The sequence below is a fragment of the Parastagonospora nodorum genome (assembly GCF_000146915.1).
Source record: "Parastagonospora nodorum SN15 chromosome Unknown scaffold_22, whole genome shotgun sequence".
NCBI lineage: Eukaryota > Fungi > Ascomycota > Dothideomycetes > Pleosporales > Phaeosphaeriaceae > Parastagonospora > Parastagonospora nodorum.
The window spans coordinates 27,098-42,701 of record NW_001884570.1 but is presented as its reverse complement, the minus strand read 5'-3'; the positions used below and the strand labels follow the sequence as shown (position 1 = coordinate 42,701).

The 15,604-nt window shown below is 51.5% G+C and overlaps 6 protein-coding genes across 6 annotated transcripts; 3 read left to right on the top strand and 3 right to left on the bottom strand.

Annotated features, from left to right (window-relative positions):
- Positions 1-188: 188 nt before the first annotated feature.
- Positions 189-1,298, top strand: SNOG_12283 (hypothetical protein; the record flags this gene model as incomplete). Its single annotated transcript, XM_001802456.1, has 1 exon — positions 189-1,298. One exon carries the CDS (start codon positions 189-191, stop codon positions 1,296-1,298), a length of 1,110 nt encoding a protein of 369 aa, XP_001802508.1.
- A 907-nt stretch (positions 1,299-2,205) lies between these two features.
- SNOG_12282 (hypothetical protein) lies at positions 2,206-3,141 on the top strand (the record flags this gene model as incomplete). The annotated part of the gene is made up of 2 exons (XM_001802455.1): positions 2,206-2,322; positions 2,557-3,141. The coding sequence occupies 2 exons, from the start codon at positions 2,206-2,208 to the stop codon at positions 3,139-3,141; spliced, it is 702 nt and encodes a 233-aa protein (XP_001802507.1).
- Positions 3,142-3,661: 520 nt separating this feature from the next.
- SNOG_12281 (hypothetical protein) lies at positions 3,662-4,879 on the bottom strand (the record flags this gene model as incomplete). The annotated part of the gene is made up of 1 exon (XM_001802454.1): positions 3,662-4,879. The coding sequence occupies one exon, from the start codon at positions 4,877-4,879 to the stop codon at positions 3,662-3,664; it is 1,218 nt and encodes a 405-aa protein (XP_001802506.1).
- Positions 4,880-6,760: 1,881 nt separating this feature from the next.
- On the bottom strand, positions 6,761-8,580 carry SNOG_12280 (hypothetical protein; the record flags this gene model as incomplete). The annotated part of the gene is made up of 3 exons (XM_001802453.1): positions 6,761-7,786; positions 8,169-8,357; positions 8,446-8,580. The coding sequence occupies 3 exons, from the start codon at positions 8,578-8,580 to the stop codon at positions 6,761-6,763; spliced, it is 1,350 nt and encodes a 449-aa protein (XP_001802505.1).
- Positions 8,581-9,652: 1,072 nt separating this feature from the next.
- On the bottom strand, positions 9,653-12,506 carry SNOG_12279 (hypothetical protein; the record flags this gene model as incomplete). Its single annotated transcript, XM_001802452.1, has 2 exons — positions 9,653-11,828; positions 11,878-12,506. The coding sequence occupies 2 exons, from the start codon at positions 12,504-12,506 to the stop codon at positions 9,653-9,655; spliced, it is 2,805 nt and encodes a 934-aa protein (XP_001802504.1).
- Positions 12,507-12,761: 255 nt separating this feature from the next.
- Positions 12,762-15,539, top strand: SNOG_12278 (hypothetical protein). The gene is made up of 5 exons (XM_001802451.1): positions 12,762-13,739; positions 13,839-14,550; positions 14,634-14,778; positions 14,834-15,148; positions 15,219-15,539. The coding sequence occupies exons 1-5, from the start codon at positions 13,018-13,020 to the stop codon at positions 15,485-15,487; spliced, it is 2,163 nt and encodes a 720-aa protein (XP_001802503.1). The 5' UTR covers positions 12,762-13,017; the 3' UTR covers positions 15,488-15,539.
- The last annotated feature ends 65 nt before the right edge of the window (positions 15,540-15,604 follow it).

The following is a 15,604-nucleotide window of genomic DNA, read 5'->3' as shown; positions in this document are numbered from 1 at the left end:
CTGTCGCTGCAGCACAGCTCTTCACCAGGCCATGGTTCTACCGCGTATGGGTAGTGCAAGAAGTTGCTGCAGGCCAAGAAGTTATTGTGTTCATTGGCACATTCAAGGTCCCATTCAGTTACCTCGGGCTCGGCGGTACGTGGCTGCGAGAGCTGCAGTTTGCGGAAAAGGGAAGAGTCGAAGTAGCAATGGGCTCGCGCAACGCGAGCATCATGTGGCAGAAGAGATTTGAGCAGCGCACCAGTCCGGCGGATCTTCTGGACGACGGGCGAGATCTTCTGGCTACTGATGCGAGGGACAAGGTGTATGGTTTGCTAGGCTTTCCGGCACTGAGAAATGCGTTGGGCGGTCTTGAGCCAGACTACACTCAGTCTGTCGAACTCGTGTATACACAAACAGCTATAGCCATTATAAAGAGCACAGGGAATCTGGATGTCCTATCCTTTGCTGAAGGACCGCCACGAACGCACGATTCTTGGCCCTCGCCCCAAGACGATGAGCTGGGCTGGCCGGAGACGCGGACTTGGGTCGCGCGCTGGGATCAAGAAACTCTCTTCCCTACATCAGCGATGTGTGCGCTTCCAACTAACTTGGCTACAAAAGGCCCACCAGCTGTAGTTGTCGCTGTGGATACTGGCACGGGTGTACTCACGCTACGTGGGTTTCTGGTCGACGAGATCGTGTATGTTGCGCCGTATGTACATTGGCCTGGAGGATCAGATACGGAGTCTCTACCGACGAATCCGGAAGCTATTATCGAACTGTACGATGCGATGGTGCACCACGGCAAGGCTGCTTCGGAGCGCGAGACATTGTGTATGCTGGCGCAGATCCTGACTGGAGGGCTTACAGCGTCATATGAGTCCGCTGAAGTCGACGAACAATCCCATCTCGCGAGTTTCATCTCTTTCATCCTTGGAGCACTAGATCCAGCTAAAACAACACACAAGAGACGGGAGAGTTTAAAATCTTTCCTCGCCATACTACAGCAGCAAGGAGAACAGCTACCGCCAGCAGATCCAGCTAAGTACCAAATGGCAATGATACTTATGCTCTCTAATCGCCGCGTTTTCATAACGGCTCAAGGACACGTCGGCTTGGGCCACTCCCGCGTGTTGATGGGCGACGCGGTAGTCTGGCTGTATGGAGGGAAAATGCCTTTTGTGCTTCGCCAGAGGATAGGGCGTAGCCACTGGGGCTTTGTTGGCGAGTGTTTCTTGTATAATGGCGACGAGAGAAAGAGTTGGAAATATGTTAGTAGTGACGGTTTGTTGGATAGGGAGTTTGAGCTTATGTGATAGCAAGTCCATAGAAATGAAAATGAGAGAAGGGGTAACGTTCAATAATAAGCAGTGTTCTATGATGCTAAGATATATAAACAAGTAGCACCTTATAAGTGTACGATAGATTAACTATAAGTATAAGGTATGTAGTTACAAATTTGATTAGATTCTAAAGAGGCTAGCTATGAGAGAGTTAATAGTAGCAGCGGTAGATTACTTCTAAATGCTAGAATACCTAGAGCAAGCCTTAGGTATTATCTTGCTTATGCTTAAAATAAGCTTTTTAACTTAATGTAGAAGAACTTTGTTCTTAACACTATAAGGTAAACTTTGTATATAGATAAGCGAACTAGTTAATAAATAGTTTATATGTAGAGTAGAATGAATAGCAGATAAAGAGGCTATAAGAGATAGAGCAAAATTAGAGCTATATAGTAGAGAGAGTAAACTAGCTAGTAGAGCATATAAGAGACTACGCTTAGAGAGCTATTGTCTAGATATACTAGAGATTATATTTAATAAAGAATAGAGCTATAGACTGCAAGAACGCTAAGGTTAATTAGTAGTAGCTTAGATTAATCCTTAGCTTAAATTCAGAGGTTTAGCCTAAGTATTGTAGTAGAGTATCGTGCATTACTACTACGCGTCGTAAATATGCACCCCAATTGGCACTCTGCAGGATATAGGAAAGCTGTCACCTCGCATGGTCTCCTACGAATGAGTTCGCGTGACGTTTTAGTGCTCAATGCCCTGATCCTCGCCAGGCATCCAACAGCTGTTGCCTGCTTGATGTGGGCTCTGCATGTACCATACTAGCCTCCCATCACATCACAGCTTTTTCTCTTCATAAATTTCAATTGTAGGCATTTTACTCGCTTGAAATCTCCCTCAATATCTTGCGTTCGTCAATTGAGGCACCACCATGGCAACACTGCTCTCCTTGTCCACCGAGCTTGAATTGGATGTCATCGAGCACCTCGATACACCATTCAACAACTCATTCTTCTCTATTTCTCGGGATCTCCTGAGCTTGAGTCAAGTATGCAAGGAGTTTTGAAGTTTGAGTATTCCCTACTTGTTCAAAGAGGACAAGAGTGGTTCTAATGTCCTCATTATCCTCAACAGCGACCATGCACAGCACGTACGGACTCTACACTATGTCGGAGTAATGGCCATGCCCGGATTAAATGAGGTTGGAGATAACGAATCTACATCAGAACTGGGGTCGGATCTACCACAACCTGTGTGAGAAGTTCTCTCAAATCTCACAAAGCTGCCAAATCTGGAACACGTCATCGTGCAATTCGCGTGGACAAAGTATCCATCAACGGATGAAGGAATGCACCGAGATGAGTACAATTCGACAGAGGAGCTTCAAGGTCAGGGAACAGATGTTGAGTTCCGGTCTTTGATGTTGCAGTCCTACGAAGCGTTGGCACGTAATCCGCCATCTTACATCAAAAGTCTGGAGCCAAGGAATGTACTGGCGCACACATGCTCTGCGTGGAATACGGCAGAATTCCAGGAATCGCTGAAAGAACTTTCTTCCTTTTCAATCTCTCTTCAAGGAGGTGACAATGGAGCTGGCGGGAGTATCAACACAACACCCGGATACTTCGAATTCATCCCGGAGCTAGATTTTTACTTCTTCGAACATCTGAAAATTATGACGCATTTCAGTTCCGCCACCACAGACGATGGCCCGCCAGCGATCCAAGAAGATACCAGGATCAGCGCGCTGCGACTCTGCGAGATGCATATGCCGCAATTACGAAGATTGGAATTGGAGAGTGTTTTTATTAGCCAGTCACTTTCTGCATTCATCCCCGCTCATGGCGACACCCTCGAGTCTTTGTAGCTCAGTTATTGCTACTCCGGACCTGGATGGAACACGGGGCGTAACATCGCTTGGGCGGATTTCTTCATCAGCATCGCCTCAGACCGAATGATGTCGCTCAAGGTCTTCGATCTTGCCACCTCGCATGCGGAGTCAATGCGGCCTGGACCTTTGCAAAGTTTTCATCCTGAATTCGCGCCGCGATTTCAGACGTTGCGTGATCGATATCCAGGAAGGCGTATGTTTGATTACATGTACGTTGGGGCAGATTACGGAAGGGTGTACGATGACATGAAGAAGATTTTGAGCCGCTTTGAAAACGGTGGTGATTACAAGGCATGGGAGCAAGTATGGAGTCAGGGAGAATGTGTGAGACGGCCATGGAATGTTCAAAACTGAAAATTTCTGAAGGCAAAAGTTGCTGCTTAACTGCTTATGTGGTCACGGGTTTAAAGGTGTTTTGCAGCAATGATTTTTGAGAAAGTGACATGCATCGCATTGTTGATGCTGCGCTGAAGCCTTACAGGACATTTTGCGTCTACTACTGTTGATGATCGCAATCCTTCTCTAGATGACTATATGCGCACTCAAGCGTATATCGGTCCGGATCCGTCGACTCTATACAAAAGGAACAAGGAACAGGGTACTTGAGAGGCACCGTGGTCTCTGCCAGTTTTCCAGGCCCACACACAGCCTGCGCCTGTCGTGTAGACTCCAGCTCGGCCTTTGCTGCATCCTTGTAGTGTTCAAGGCACTGCCATGTTCGATGGCTATGCCCCAAACCCTTCTCCCGAGTTGGATGGTCTAAACAAGTACGGCAAAATACCGATTCCGGGCAATGTTGCGCAAAATGCTTGTTGCTAGTACAGTTTCTACAAAAGACTCGGGTCCCGAATTGAGGAAATTCGTTGAATATGTTCTCAGAATTGCGGTGCAGGTATCGCTTCAATTCCTTGTAGTAAGCCGAGTGGCCAGCCATGGGAGACTGGAAAGCCATGAGCACGGCTATGATCATCGTGCACACTGTGTCATTCCCGGCGTTGTGAAGGAACTCCTCGTCGATGTCGTATCGGCAAAGCAGATCGCGTAGACTGATCTTCCATTTTCCATTTACATGTCCGGACTCGGCAGCAAGGACCTGAGTATCGATCGTAGCCACGACCACATTCAAGGCATGAATATCAAAGTCGAAGCGGTCCTTGATGATCTCGATATCGTTGTCGACTGCATGTCCAACAAAGACGATTGGCCGAGGTTGTCCGTTTGCATCGTATTTAAGAAAGGCTTGACGGAGCAGCGTTTGCGCTTCCTTCACCGAGACAAATGTTGTCGTACCGAATTGAAATTTATCCGGATAGCCAGGACAGAGCTCAGAGTTGACCATGTGAATGTTGTCCTTGATGCAGACATGGTAGTTGATGATGTAGCTGATGATATCCCATGGCGCGCGCCGCTTTCCAGCCAATGCTTTTTCGACAATTTCTGGTGCGATAATGGAAACCCCGAGCTCAGTGATGTAAGATGAATCGTACTCGTACCATTCTGCATCAAGGCCAACGATCACAGCATCGAGAAGCGCCGCCTCCGCGGCGGTCGATGCAAATGGCTGTTGTTGTATACGAAGACAGTGAGCCAAGATACTGGACTGCGTCATTCCCCGTGCTTTAGCCGTGTCTAGTTGGGCTTTGATGCCTTGAGGAACCATCTGAGTGGTCGCCGTGAAAACTTTGGCCAGCGGTGACAGTGTTGGATAGACCATGCTGAGAATGAGCGCGTTGGTGGAGCCAACTATGAGTACAAGTCCGCGTATGCGAGGTATAACAACGTTCAATTGGTTGTGTGAGGGTGTACGATCAGTGAGCTTGAGTAACGTAGAGATGAGTGAGAAGCTTTTGATAGTCGGTGTTGTCCATTGTAAGCTACCAGCGTTTCTACACAGTGGCTCCGCGGGTGAATCACACAATGAATGCAGGCTTGGGGCGAGTGAATCTTGAGACTATGTGCAAGCACGACACACGAGTGTATCCCAAGATGTGAGTGTTTCGAATAAGAGTCACGAGCTTTCTTGTGTTACAGCTATTTGACCTTGGGAGCAACTCAAGATAGAGACAGAAGAGTAAATCTTAGCAGACAAACCGCTGGCTGAAGTAGCGTCATTCTTCGGAAAATCGAGTTCCTTGTTCTTCAAAAAGTACTAGACTCGATTATAATTCGTCTACGTGATCCCTAGCAAGCATCGGGCTGATACATTGTTGGACAAGACTTAGATAAATGAATGTAAGATGAGCCGATTTATTCATGAGATCTTTCCTCTCCTTATATCACGGCTGGTTTGCTATGTAGCAAGAGGCTTGCTTATAGCAAGTGTCTGATCATCTAATACAACTATCATGTTTCGGAAAGGCTTACACACACAGTGACACACTGCTAGATCGAAGCCTACTTCACTCCATCACTGGGCACTAAAGCTCCATGTACTGTTGTATTGCCATCTCCTAATAGCACAAATACCCAGGGAGCGACCCGCAGTCGGTGAGGGAATGATAGATTTCAGCATCTAGCTAGCTTTTCGATAGGTGTCGGTGAAGTCCTAAGCCCTTAGGGTGATCTAATCTAATATACTGGCTGCTTACTTCATCATCCGATCACGTGCGCAACTACTACACCACAGTACAGTCCACCTGCCTTAATCAATGCCGTCTAATCAAGACAGCTAATCCTTCTTTGAACTCGCCTAGCACATTTACGAACAGCGACCCATATATCTAGCATAGTTGAAAGATTAGTTAGATGTAATGAAATTCTATTGAACATCGCGGAACGGGAAATGAGCTATCAAATCCTACGGCGCTTTACTCAAAGTCGTAGTAGTTTGTCTCGTATTACCTGCGATAAGGCCACTATTCCTCGTTGGTGGAATGTTTTGCGCCGTTCAAGGGCATATGATTGCCGTCGCCATGCCCAAGTCTCCCTACGCCGAAATTGCGGCTTCGGTTGGTTTCAACGTTTTGGTTATGAGCATGGCCTGGTCCACCCATGTCAAACGGGCGATCAATTTCCACACGGCCCCGCTTGTAGTAGAAGTCTCTGTTTAACGGGCGGTCGCGATTTAGTATGTTTGTATAACCATCTTGTCGCCTGTCACAGATTGCATTGTCATACCGGGAGCGAAGTGATCGGCCTCGATAATTTCCATAGTTCTCGTCCTCTCGTGCTAGAGTCTCAAGTCAGTCTCTGGTCGCCGCGAACTGGGACCATCTTTGGCGAAAGCAATCACGGGGATAAAACCAGCTTTACTGACGATGCGAGCGCTCGATCAAGTGCGGTTAGAATTGCGGAAGTTGGACGCCTGCTTTCCGCGCATCGAGCTGCGACAATCTCAGAGGATTTGTCAGTGGCTACAGGCAAGGATGACATCAGGTTTAGGAGTAAGCGCAGTCATTGTAGAGACTATCAGGGGGATAGCGGATAGCGCGCAGCCACTATCAAAGAGGAGTCAATTTGGATATATAAGGACCATCGAGAGAGTCGATACTCATGGTAATTCACTGTCGACTTCCAAACATCCTGAACAATAGTGAAATAGATCGTAGAAGTCTGCACGCTTTATGACATCGAGCAATGACTACCTAGAGAATCCTTAGTTCTGAGCAAATTGACCCATCTCATCCAATCCACTCTTCGCCACCTCCCACTCCTTCTCGATGATCGCTTTCTTTGCCACACTCCTCGGCGTAACAACAGCATCGAATGGCTTCGGAATTGCAACGAAGCCTGGTATAAAGTCATCTTGGACGGGTATACTCTCCTTTCCATCAGCGCCAATCTTCCGATTGACATCAAACGACCAAAAGATGCGCGATATCCCCAGCAGCATACTTCGATCCGCAACATTCATGCCCGGACAAATGCGCCGGCCCGCGCCGAAAGCAAAATGATCGCGTCGCGAGACATCGATACTGTTCGCTGACTCCGTCGAAGACGAAGTGTCGCCGAGAAAGCGTTCTGGATTGAACGCCGTAGGATCAGGGTAGCGTCGAGGATCGCGATGAATAGTCCATGTGTTGAGTAAAATGATAGCGCCTTTGGGGATGCGATAGCCCATGTACGTGTCTTCCTCACATGTCGCATGCGGGAATGCACCGAGAATAGCTGTCGGTAGCCAGCGAAGACATTCTTTCACGCACGCGCGCACGTATGGAAGGCGTGTCATGTCATCGAGAGTAGGCATGCGGTCGTGTCCGATGACGGCGTCGATTTCCGCTTGGCCTTTTGCCTGGACGTGTGGGTAGAGAAGAAGTGCTTGCATGAAAGCATAGAGTTGGGTGGATGTTGTGTCGCTGCCTGCTTCCCATAGTTGCGCGGGGATATGCGAGGTGTATTCATCTGAGTAACCTTCTTTGGCTTGCATGGAGACGACTTCGTTCAAGACGCATGGACGGTATTTTGAATCACTATCCTGGATCTTGGCTTTCACATCACGGTACATCTCTGTGTACATCTTGATCTCTCGATCATAGTGTTGAGTCGCTTGACGTTTCGACGGGAGGAGCCAGGTTGGTAAGTAGCGAAGGATGGGATAGAAGTCTGCCAGGGCGGCACCACCAGTGGAGTTCAGATGAACGTACTCATCCAAGTTCTCAAAAAGCACTTGAAGTTGTTTGTCCTGAAAGGTTGGCCATCGGAAGCTTATAGAATGAGTAAAATGAGTATTTGACAAACGGTGGAAGTATATTGACCTACCCATACACAACGCTTGTCACCAGCGACGACGAGTATCGTCGGAAGTGAGTGAGAAGATCTGTAGGATCGTTCAATATATCATAAAGAAGTTGTTTATTTTCGAGCTCTTGATATGGGACGTATTCGGCGGATTTGTTAACATGTAAGGTGTTGTGAAAGAGTTTTCGGATCTATAAGCTGTTAGTATCGGGTCCACTTCACAGCCTCAGGGTTCATCTGATGAGCTTACTGTTCTCCAAGGTGTACCATATGTCTGCTCAACGTTAGTAATTCTTCATGTCTATATCAGAATACCGACAGCATACCATCATGACCATCCTCTTGTCACCACTCATCAGTGTCTGGCCAGTGTACAGATCAGGCCGTCCACTAGTATTTCCGCTCTTCTTATCGAGTAAATCTTTCACAGCCTTGTCGCTGGAAAGGACAATCATAGTTTTTGTGCCCAGCATCAGCGAATACACTGGGCCGAACTCCTTTGCCCATTTCTGGAACTGCAGGTGAGGATCGTCTTTGGCCATCTTCTCGAGTTAATCTCAACATGTGAATTGCCATGAAGGCTATGGTAGTATGCAGACATACAAGATGGATGTTGCCGAAAATAGGCAGTGTGGGCGGACCAGGTGGGAGGTTCTTGGGTCGGTGACCGACACGGACGAGACGAAAGAGCGAGTATGTGATGAGCGCACCTAGCGCGATGTAGTACACAGACTCCATCGCAACAATACGACGTGATGCTTTCTCGATGAACTGAGTTGACAGACGCCAACGCCCCCAGAACGCGGTCTATACTTATACATGTGGCCATAGCCATTGCACTGTGTGATTAGCGCCTTTGTGGTTTTTGTGTCAGCTTCTAGCCGATCTAGTAATCTTGTCAGATTCTTATTCTCAACCGGTAGAACGCCATATGTAGTATCGAATAGCGTTTGTGTTCTTTATCGTCACCTCGGTGTGCAGCGCTGGAAAGGGAGGTGTGCACTGCATGACACACGCTACTAGCAAGGTTAGACTTTCAATTGCAGTGGAATGAACTTTTCGTAAACTCACACATATGAATAAGAAAATCTATAGATCAGTTCCCATATAAGGCATGTACTTCTCGTGTTATCGGATTGATTCCGAACCGCGGATTTCACCAGTCGCTATGCGAAAACTCCAGCAAAAACAATTGTACCACAGATACCGCACCATAAGGCTGAGGAACTTTGCTCCGGGTGGGTCGGAACATGCCATAAACCGAGACCCACATCTGCAGTCGGTATATCGACAGGCATGCACGACTGGACAGCGTGTGCGGGGTAAGCCACGAACGGTAGGACTGCAGCAGTGAGAATGCAAGCCAAGGCCATCTACACGACGCCCAACGGCAGGGATGGTGAAGAAAGGGATTCAACGCGAAACTCGACGTGTGATATTAGCATGGCGCCTAGCTCCGATGGAAAGCTGTCTTTGGCTGAAGGGGGATTCGAAGGGAAAATGTGGCTCGAGAGACTGCTGATTGCTAGCTGACATGGTACTCTTTGATGTTAGATGGGAAATCCTGCCAGTAAAAATCTAGGTTGATCTGCGTGAACTTCCTTCCAAGTCTGATAACATTTTGATATCGAGATCAACATGCAGAGAGCGTGCAAAGAAAATGCTGTTCGCAGCCACTTCGCTGAATAAGAAGCACAACATCGAGTAAACACTTTTTTTTCATGCTAGGACGTACCCTCCGCATACTCATGAATGCGCTGCTGTATAACGATCGCGGAATTCTGCTTAGCTCCCACGCTTTAAGCATTTATCACATGCCAAATCCAGTTCCAAACATCCCTCCTCCACCACCTCCCTGCGGCACTGATCCTCCGAATCCAGCAGCAGCACCACCGCCACCCCGTCCGCGTCCACTGCCGCCTCGCGCACCACGTCCTTTGTGGTTGTTGTTCCTTCCTCTACCGCTGTTCTGGGATGAGATACCATCCTGCCCGCCGCCCTGGAATAGGTTCATGCTGTTTTGCGGACCTTGCCCCTGGCCATTCTGGAAGACATTATGGCCGCTGAAATTGCCTCGTCCACGGCCACCACGGCCACCGCGTCCGCCGTGCTGTTGACCACCACGGTTTCCGAGTGTGAAAGAATCGGCGGCTGGGCTCATCCGCGGGTTGTAGAGTTGCTGCTCTGGACGAGCATTTCTGTTACCGCGGTGTGAGACAGGACCTGTGGGGAACGTCATGCGCGACTCCAGACTTCCACCCTGTGGGCGCGAATTTATGGGCGCATTGGGCGCAAATCGGACGTTGTTGTCGTTTGTCATTCGCGATGCGACAATTCCACCATGCGCACGCGGACCTGTCGGTGGATTTGTGGCGAATTGCACGCCTCGTGTAGGCTGGTCGTTGTTATCAAAAGTGATGCGCGATGCGAATGACGCTCTAGTGAACGGGTTGATCGACTGAGCGGGACCGCTATCCTGAGGTCCATGGGCCTTCTGATGGGTGTAGTTGCATTTCTTCCTGTTGCAATACCCATTGCATTGTTCCATTTGGCATTGCTGGTCAGAAGAACCCTGGATCTGGAAGCCGGCATTGGACATGGTATCTTCCGCCATGGGCATATCACCTCCAGGTGGTGCAAGCAGTCCGTGAGGGCCCTGATGAACAAAGTTGCATGTTCGGTTCTTACAACGTCCGTGTCTCTCCTCGGTCTTGCACTGTTGCGCGCCGCTGCTCGCGGTGGAATTGCCGGGTTCGTGGGTCCCAGCAGGATGCATGAAGCCGCAATCAGCTGTTCTGCAGGTGCCAAATCGGGTTACCCATCTGCACGGGATGACTGCTCGCCAGTCGTCGGTGGTAGCAGCAGTAGTAGCAGGAGGAACTAGCTGTCTATTGTCGACATCTTGCATTGCCTCTACGCCGGTTCCTTCGCCGTGTGCTGCTATGATGATCTCAGGGTCGTGGCTGAATTTGCATGTCTCCCCACGGAAGCATTGACCCCGATCTCTCATGTTATGGCATGCCTTTGGCTGGTACGATAGGCGGGCCGACTGAGCTGGTGGAGCGGCGTTGGCTGAAAAGGAAGGGACGTTCTGAGGAACACACTGGCCCACAGGTGCGTTGGGGAAGCTCGGCTCAACATCGTCCATGCTTGCGCTCATTTCTTGGCCGCCAGTGTTGGTTCCGGGGTTTGAGAAGCTGACTCCTTGATTGGACGACTGCTGAAAGTCCGTGTTCGCGAGCGGCATGGTGGGTGTCGGCTGAATGACTTGGACTGAAGGAACATGTTGCTGTTGAGATGGCATCTCCTGAGCTGAGGCAGCAATCCGATACTGCTGCTGCTGCGGCGGCGGAAAGAATTGCTGGTCGTGGGTAGTCCTGGGTAGTGGGCTTGCAAGAGGACCAGTCGTGGCTACCATGTGCTGGCTGGGGATGGGTAGCATGGTAGGGGCATATCCGCCTTGCATGTATGCTGTCGCTTCCTGCAGAATGCGGTGAACATCGACCACGGCGGTATAAAGGGTGGTCATGTCGGTTTCATGGTAGGGAAAGAGGCCGCACATCAGGCGATGAAGTGCTGATAAGCTCCAGCCCGTCTGCAAAAGCTCTTGCGGTGCACTACGAAGTTCCAAAGACTGCATCCAGGCCTGGGCCCTAACGATCGTTTGTGCCTCGAATTCGAGAGCAAAGTCGTGGTCGTTGGAGAGCTCGTGGGGAAGAAGGCGTGTGATCAGGGCGCCTTGCTCAGCCCAGAGGGTAGTCAAGCCGTCGACGCACTCCTGCACCGAAAAGACCTTGCTGAGTCCTTGGCTTGGGCAATGGTGCCATCTCGCTGTCGGTTGTAGAGCATCTTGATATCCGTGGTGCGCGTTCAAGACGACTGCGAGCAGTCCGTTGCGCCTGATAACTTTCGCCTTCTCCTGCGCGGCAATGCTTGATTGAAGCTTGGCTGCTTCCTGCTCAGTCTTGCGCTCTTCCTTGGCTTTGCTTCTCCGGATGTCCTCGTGGAACTGCTTCTCGATGGGCATCTTCGCGCCTTTGAAGGTCGGAAGCGTGCTTGGCCTTCAAATCAGCGATCTCCTTCTCGTGATCTTCCGTAAGACGAGCGGATTCCTCTTCATGTGCCTTCTTTGTGGCCTCACGCTCAGCCCTCAGCCGCTCGATGGTGATTTGGCTTTCGGGCTTGTCAACCATTGTAACGAGATCATGATTGAGGCGCGCTCTCAGGGCAATGACCTCCATGTCTCTCTCGATCATTTCTTTCTGGTGACGCTTTTCGAGTTCGGCGGAGTGTGTCTCCGAGTCTGACTTCTTCTCTGGCGTGATTTGGGTCTCAGTCTCGACCCTAGGCAGCTCCTCGCTCGCATGCTTTTCAGGCTCGTGGAGGCAAGGCTTCTTGGCTCTCTTGGAGCTCTTTTTGCGCGGCGTGACGGTTTCTTCCCAATCGTCGCCCATGATGTCGTGTTCTAGGGCTGCTCTCTTCCTCTTGACAGTCGTGGTCTGGGTGGATGCAGAAGCATTTTCGGCTTCAGCTGCAGGTTCGGAGGCGATGGCTATGGATGAGCGGGTGACTGGAGGGTCAACACGAGGTGCTGCCTCGGAAGTGTCCGAGTCGGCGTCCGCGTCCAGAAATGGAGAGCGATAGGTGGTGGCGGGGCGCTCCATGATGATTTGTGGATTGTGCAGCTTGTGTGTCTTTGAGGTTTGAAGTGGAAGCCGTGTTTAGTTGGTTGAGTCGCTATAAGTTGGATGGACGAGATTTTGCGTGTATTAGTTAAACAGGGTGTGCTGGGCCATGCAGCTAGTACTATTCACGTAGCCGGTGAGCGGTGATTGCGGTGGTACGAGACAAGTCACAGTAGGTGTACGATATACGAAGCATGTGGAAGTGAAAAGTCATGGTGAAAGGGACAAAGAGCGGGACGTGAAAGGGCATTTTGGACACTATGAGCTGTAAGACAATGGAACAACCGACCCTCGAGCTTTGCTTCCATGACGGCCTTGTCCAGGACAACAAAGAGGGAGATGGCAGAGTGTTTGATCTGACGACGTAGCAGCGCAATCAAGCTGCCGTCAGTCCCAATACCCGTGAGCACCGCGGTGCTGACATGGGTTGCTCACATGACATGCCGAAATACCTCATGCCTTTTGAGGCCTTCAAGACAGCCATGATTGAATGAGCTGGATAGACTTCGTGATGGCAAGAATGAGGTGTGCGGGATGGATGGATCAGCCAGGGTCAGGCTGGGGCCGACGAGATTTGTTTATAGCCAAGGTCCGGGCGCGTTCCCGGGCCGGCAGCGACGCCTGCGGAGAAGGCACGATGCAACAACTCGACCAGCAGCAGCAGTCCTCAGTCGAATGTCCTCAGAGTCGTACGATGCGAAATCCTGTCGCGTGCGTCTCATGCAGGAGCGCGAAGCAGCGATGTCTCAACAACCAGGACGGGCAGCCGTGCGAGCGGTGCAAGTCCAGCGGTAGGGCGGAGGTGTGCGAATACCCTCCACCCGGCACCTCAGCAATCCATCGCAAGCCAAAGCGGCCACGCCCCTCAGAGGATCTCGGAGACACGCCGCCAGGAACCGCAAAGCACGCAGCCAATTATGCGACGCCCACCCAGAGTCTATACCGCCGCAATGACGTGGGCGTGCCGAACGGCTTCAGCGGCGTCCACAGTCCCACGGCTGGCAATGCCGCGCCCTCGCCGAACGCGGCATCGTGGTCGTCGCTGCTTGACGGCCTGGACCCGTTCGAGCTGCTGACGGACGAGGTCAAGAACAGCTATCTGCGCTGCTCGTACAAATGGAGCTTCCACCACACGCCCACGCTGCTGCTGCGCATCCGCGACCGCACGCTCGAGCCATGGATGGCCTGGGCAATACTCGCGCTGGCGATCCGGTATGTCTTCACGATGCATGCATGGCCATGCGCAAGTCGAGTCAAGTCGAGTCAAGTCAAGTCAAGTCAAGTCAAGTCAGTCTAACATGCCGTGTGTAGCTTCGTCAAAGATCCGCCGCCGCCGTTCCAGACGCAGACTGAGGCCAGCAATGCCTACGCCGCCCACGCCCGCCAGATCCTGCAGTCGGACCTCGAGACGCCGAGCATCAGCCGCGTGCAGGCGCTCCTCATGCTAACGGGCCACGACTGGGGCGCTGGAAACGGAAGGCGCGCCTGGATCTATCTCGGCATGGCCATCCGCCTCGTCGAGGTCATGGACCTGACGCAGGAGCTCAAGGTGCCGCGCAACCGCATGCCGACACGCGAGGAGTTCATCGAGGCCGAAGTCCGTCGCCGCACCGCCTGGACATGCTTCCTGATGGACTCGCTGCTGAGCGGGGGGAAGGGCCGGAAGCGCTCGTTGCAGGCAGAAGACATGGCCATCCAGCTGCCGTGCGAGCGCGAGAACTTCGTCTTCGGCGAGCCGACGTGCACCGAGCAGCTCGACAGCAGCGTGCGCATGCCGCCCGTCGCCCTCCCAGTCGGCGAGATCGGCATCATCGGGTACAGCTTGCGAGCGGCCAACGTATGGGGCAAGGTCGCAAAGTGGGCGTGCTCCGAGGACTTCAAGACGGAGCTGCCGTGGTCGCCGACGTCGCTGTTCCAGCAGCTCGTCTACGAGCTCGACCGCTGGAAGAAGTCGCTGCCCCAGCGCCTGCAGTACGACCTCTTCGCCCTCCACAGCCACAATGCCGTCGAGCAGGGGCCAGGCGTACTCGTACATGCACTGCATCCACTTCATGAGCTACATGTTCCTGCACCGCGCCTACCTTGCCCGTACTTGGACCACAGCAGAACGGAGGCAGTGCAGACGAGCGCCCGTACTCGTATGACGAGCACAAGGACATGTGGAAGAGCTGGCAGAAGACGTCGCGGAAAGAGCTGTTCAACGAGTCCTTCATGGTGCTCGAGATGCTGGAAGAGATGCGCACCCTTTGGCGTGTACTTCCTCCGTGGCCTGGTTCCGTGGATCGGCTTCACCATCTATACCGCAGTCGGTGTCATGCTGTACTGCTTCAACTTTCCCAGCCCGGACGACGATCCGCGCTTGCGTGAGAAGGCACGCCGCTGTGTGATCAACGGCTGTACGTTCTTGAAGGAGATGAGGACGCAGTGGCCAATGGCAGAGACTTGGTTCGAGACCATTAAGCGCATGCAGGCCTACTACCGCTCCGCTCTAGGCCAAGACCCTCCGACCTCCCCAGAAGAGCGTCAAGTCTTGCGACGAGCCATGGTCGACTATGGCGCACTGCAGCCCTCACCCGTGCAGAAACAAGAGTCTTCTGGCAGCGTAGACACGTCCGGCGTTGCTACGAGCCTCACCCCGCCCGTGTCAAACCACGAAGTACATTTCCAACCACCTTGCTCCAGCTCTATCAGCTAACATTTCGCCGCAGAAGCCACTCAACATGCAATCACTCAACCACACCTTCGGCGCCACACCCCCTTCAGCTGCCCCAACACCCAATGCGTACCCAGCGTCATACGCATGGAATGCACCGAATGAGATACCCCCACTTGAAGCCGACGAGACTTTCAACCTTGATTCCTTTGATTTAAGCAATGCAGAACTGGAGGAAATGATGATTAATGCGACACAGGATTTCTGGGCGAGTTTTCCGGGCGAGGTTGGTGTTGGATATCAGTGAACAAAATGTCGTTTATGCTTTATAAGAACTCGATAACTTAATGAACTCTCCTACTCCTCGAATCACGCTTTTACTTGCATGTCATGGCATCCTGCGACCTACATATACTGCTATGCT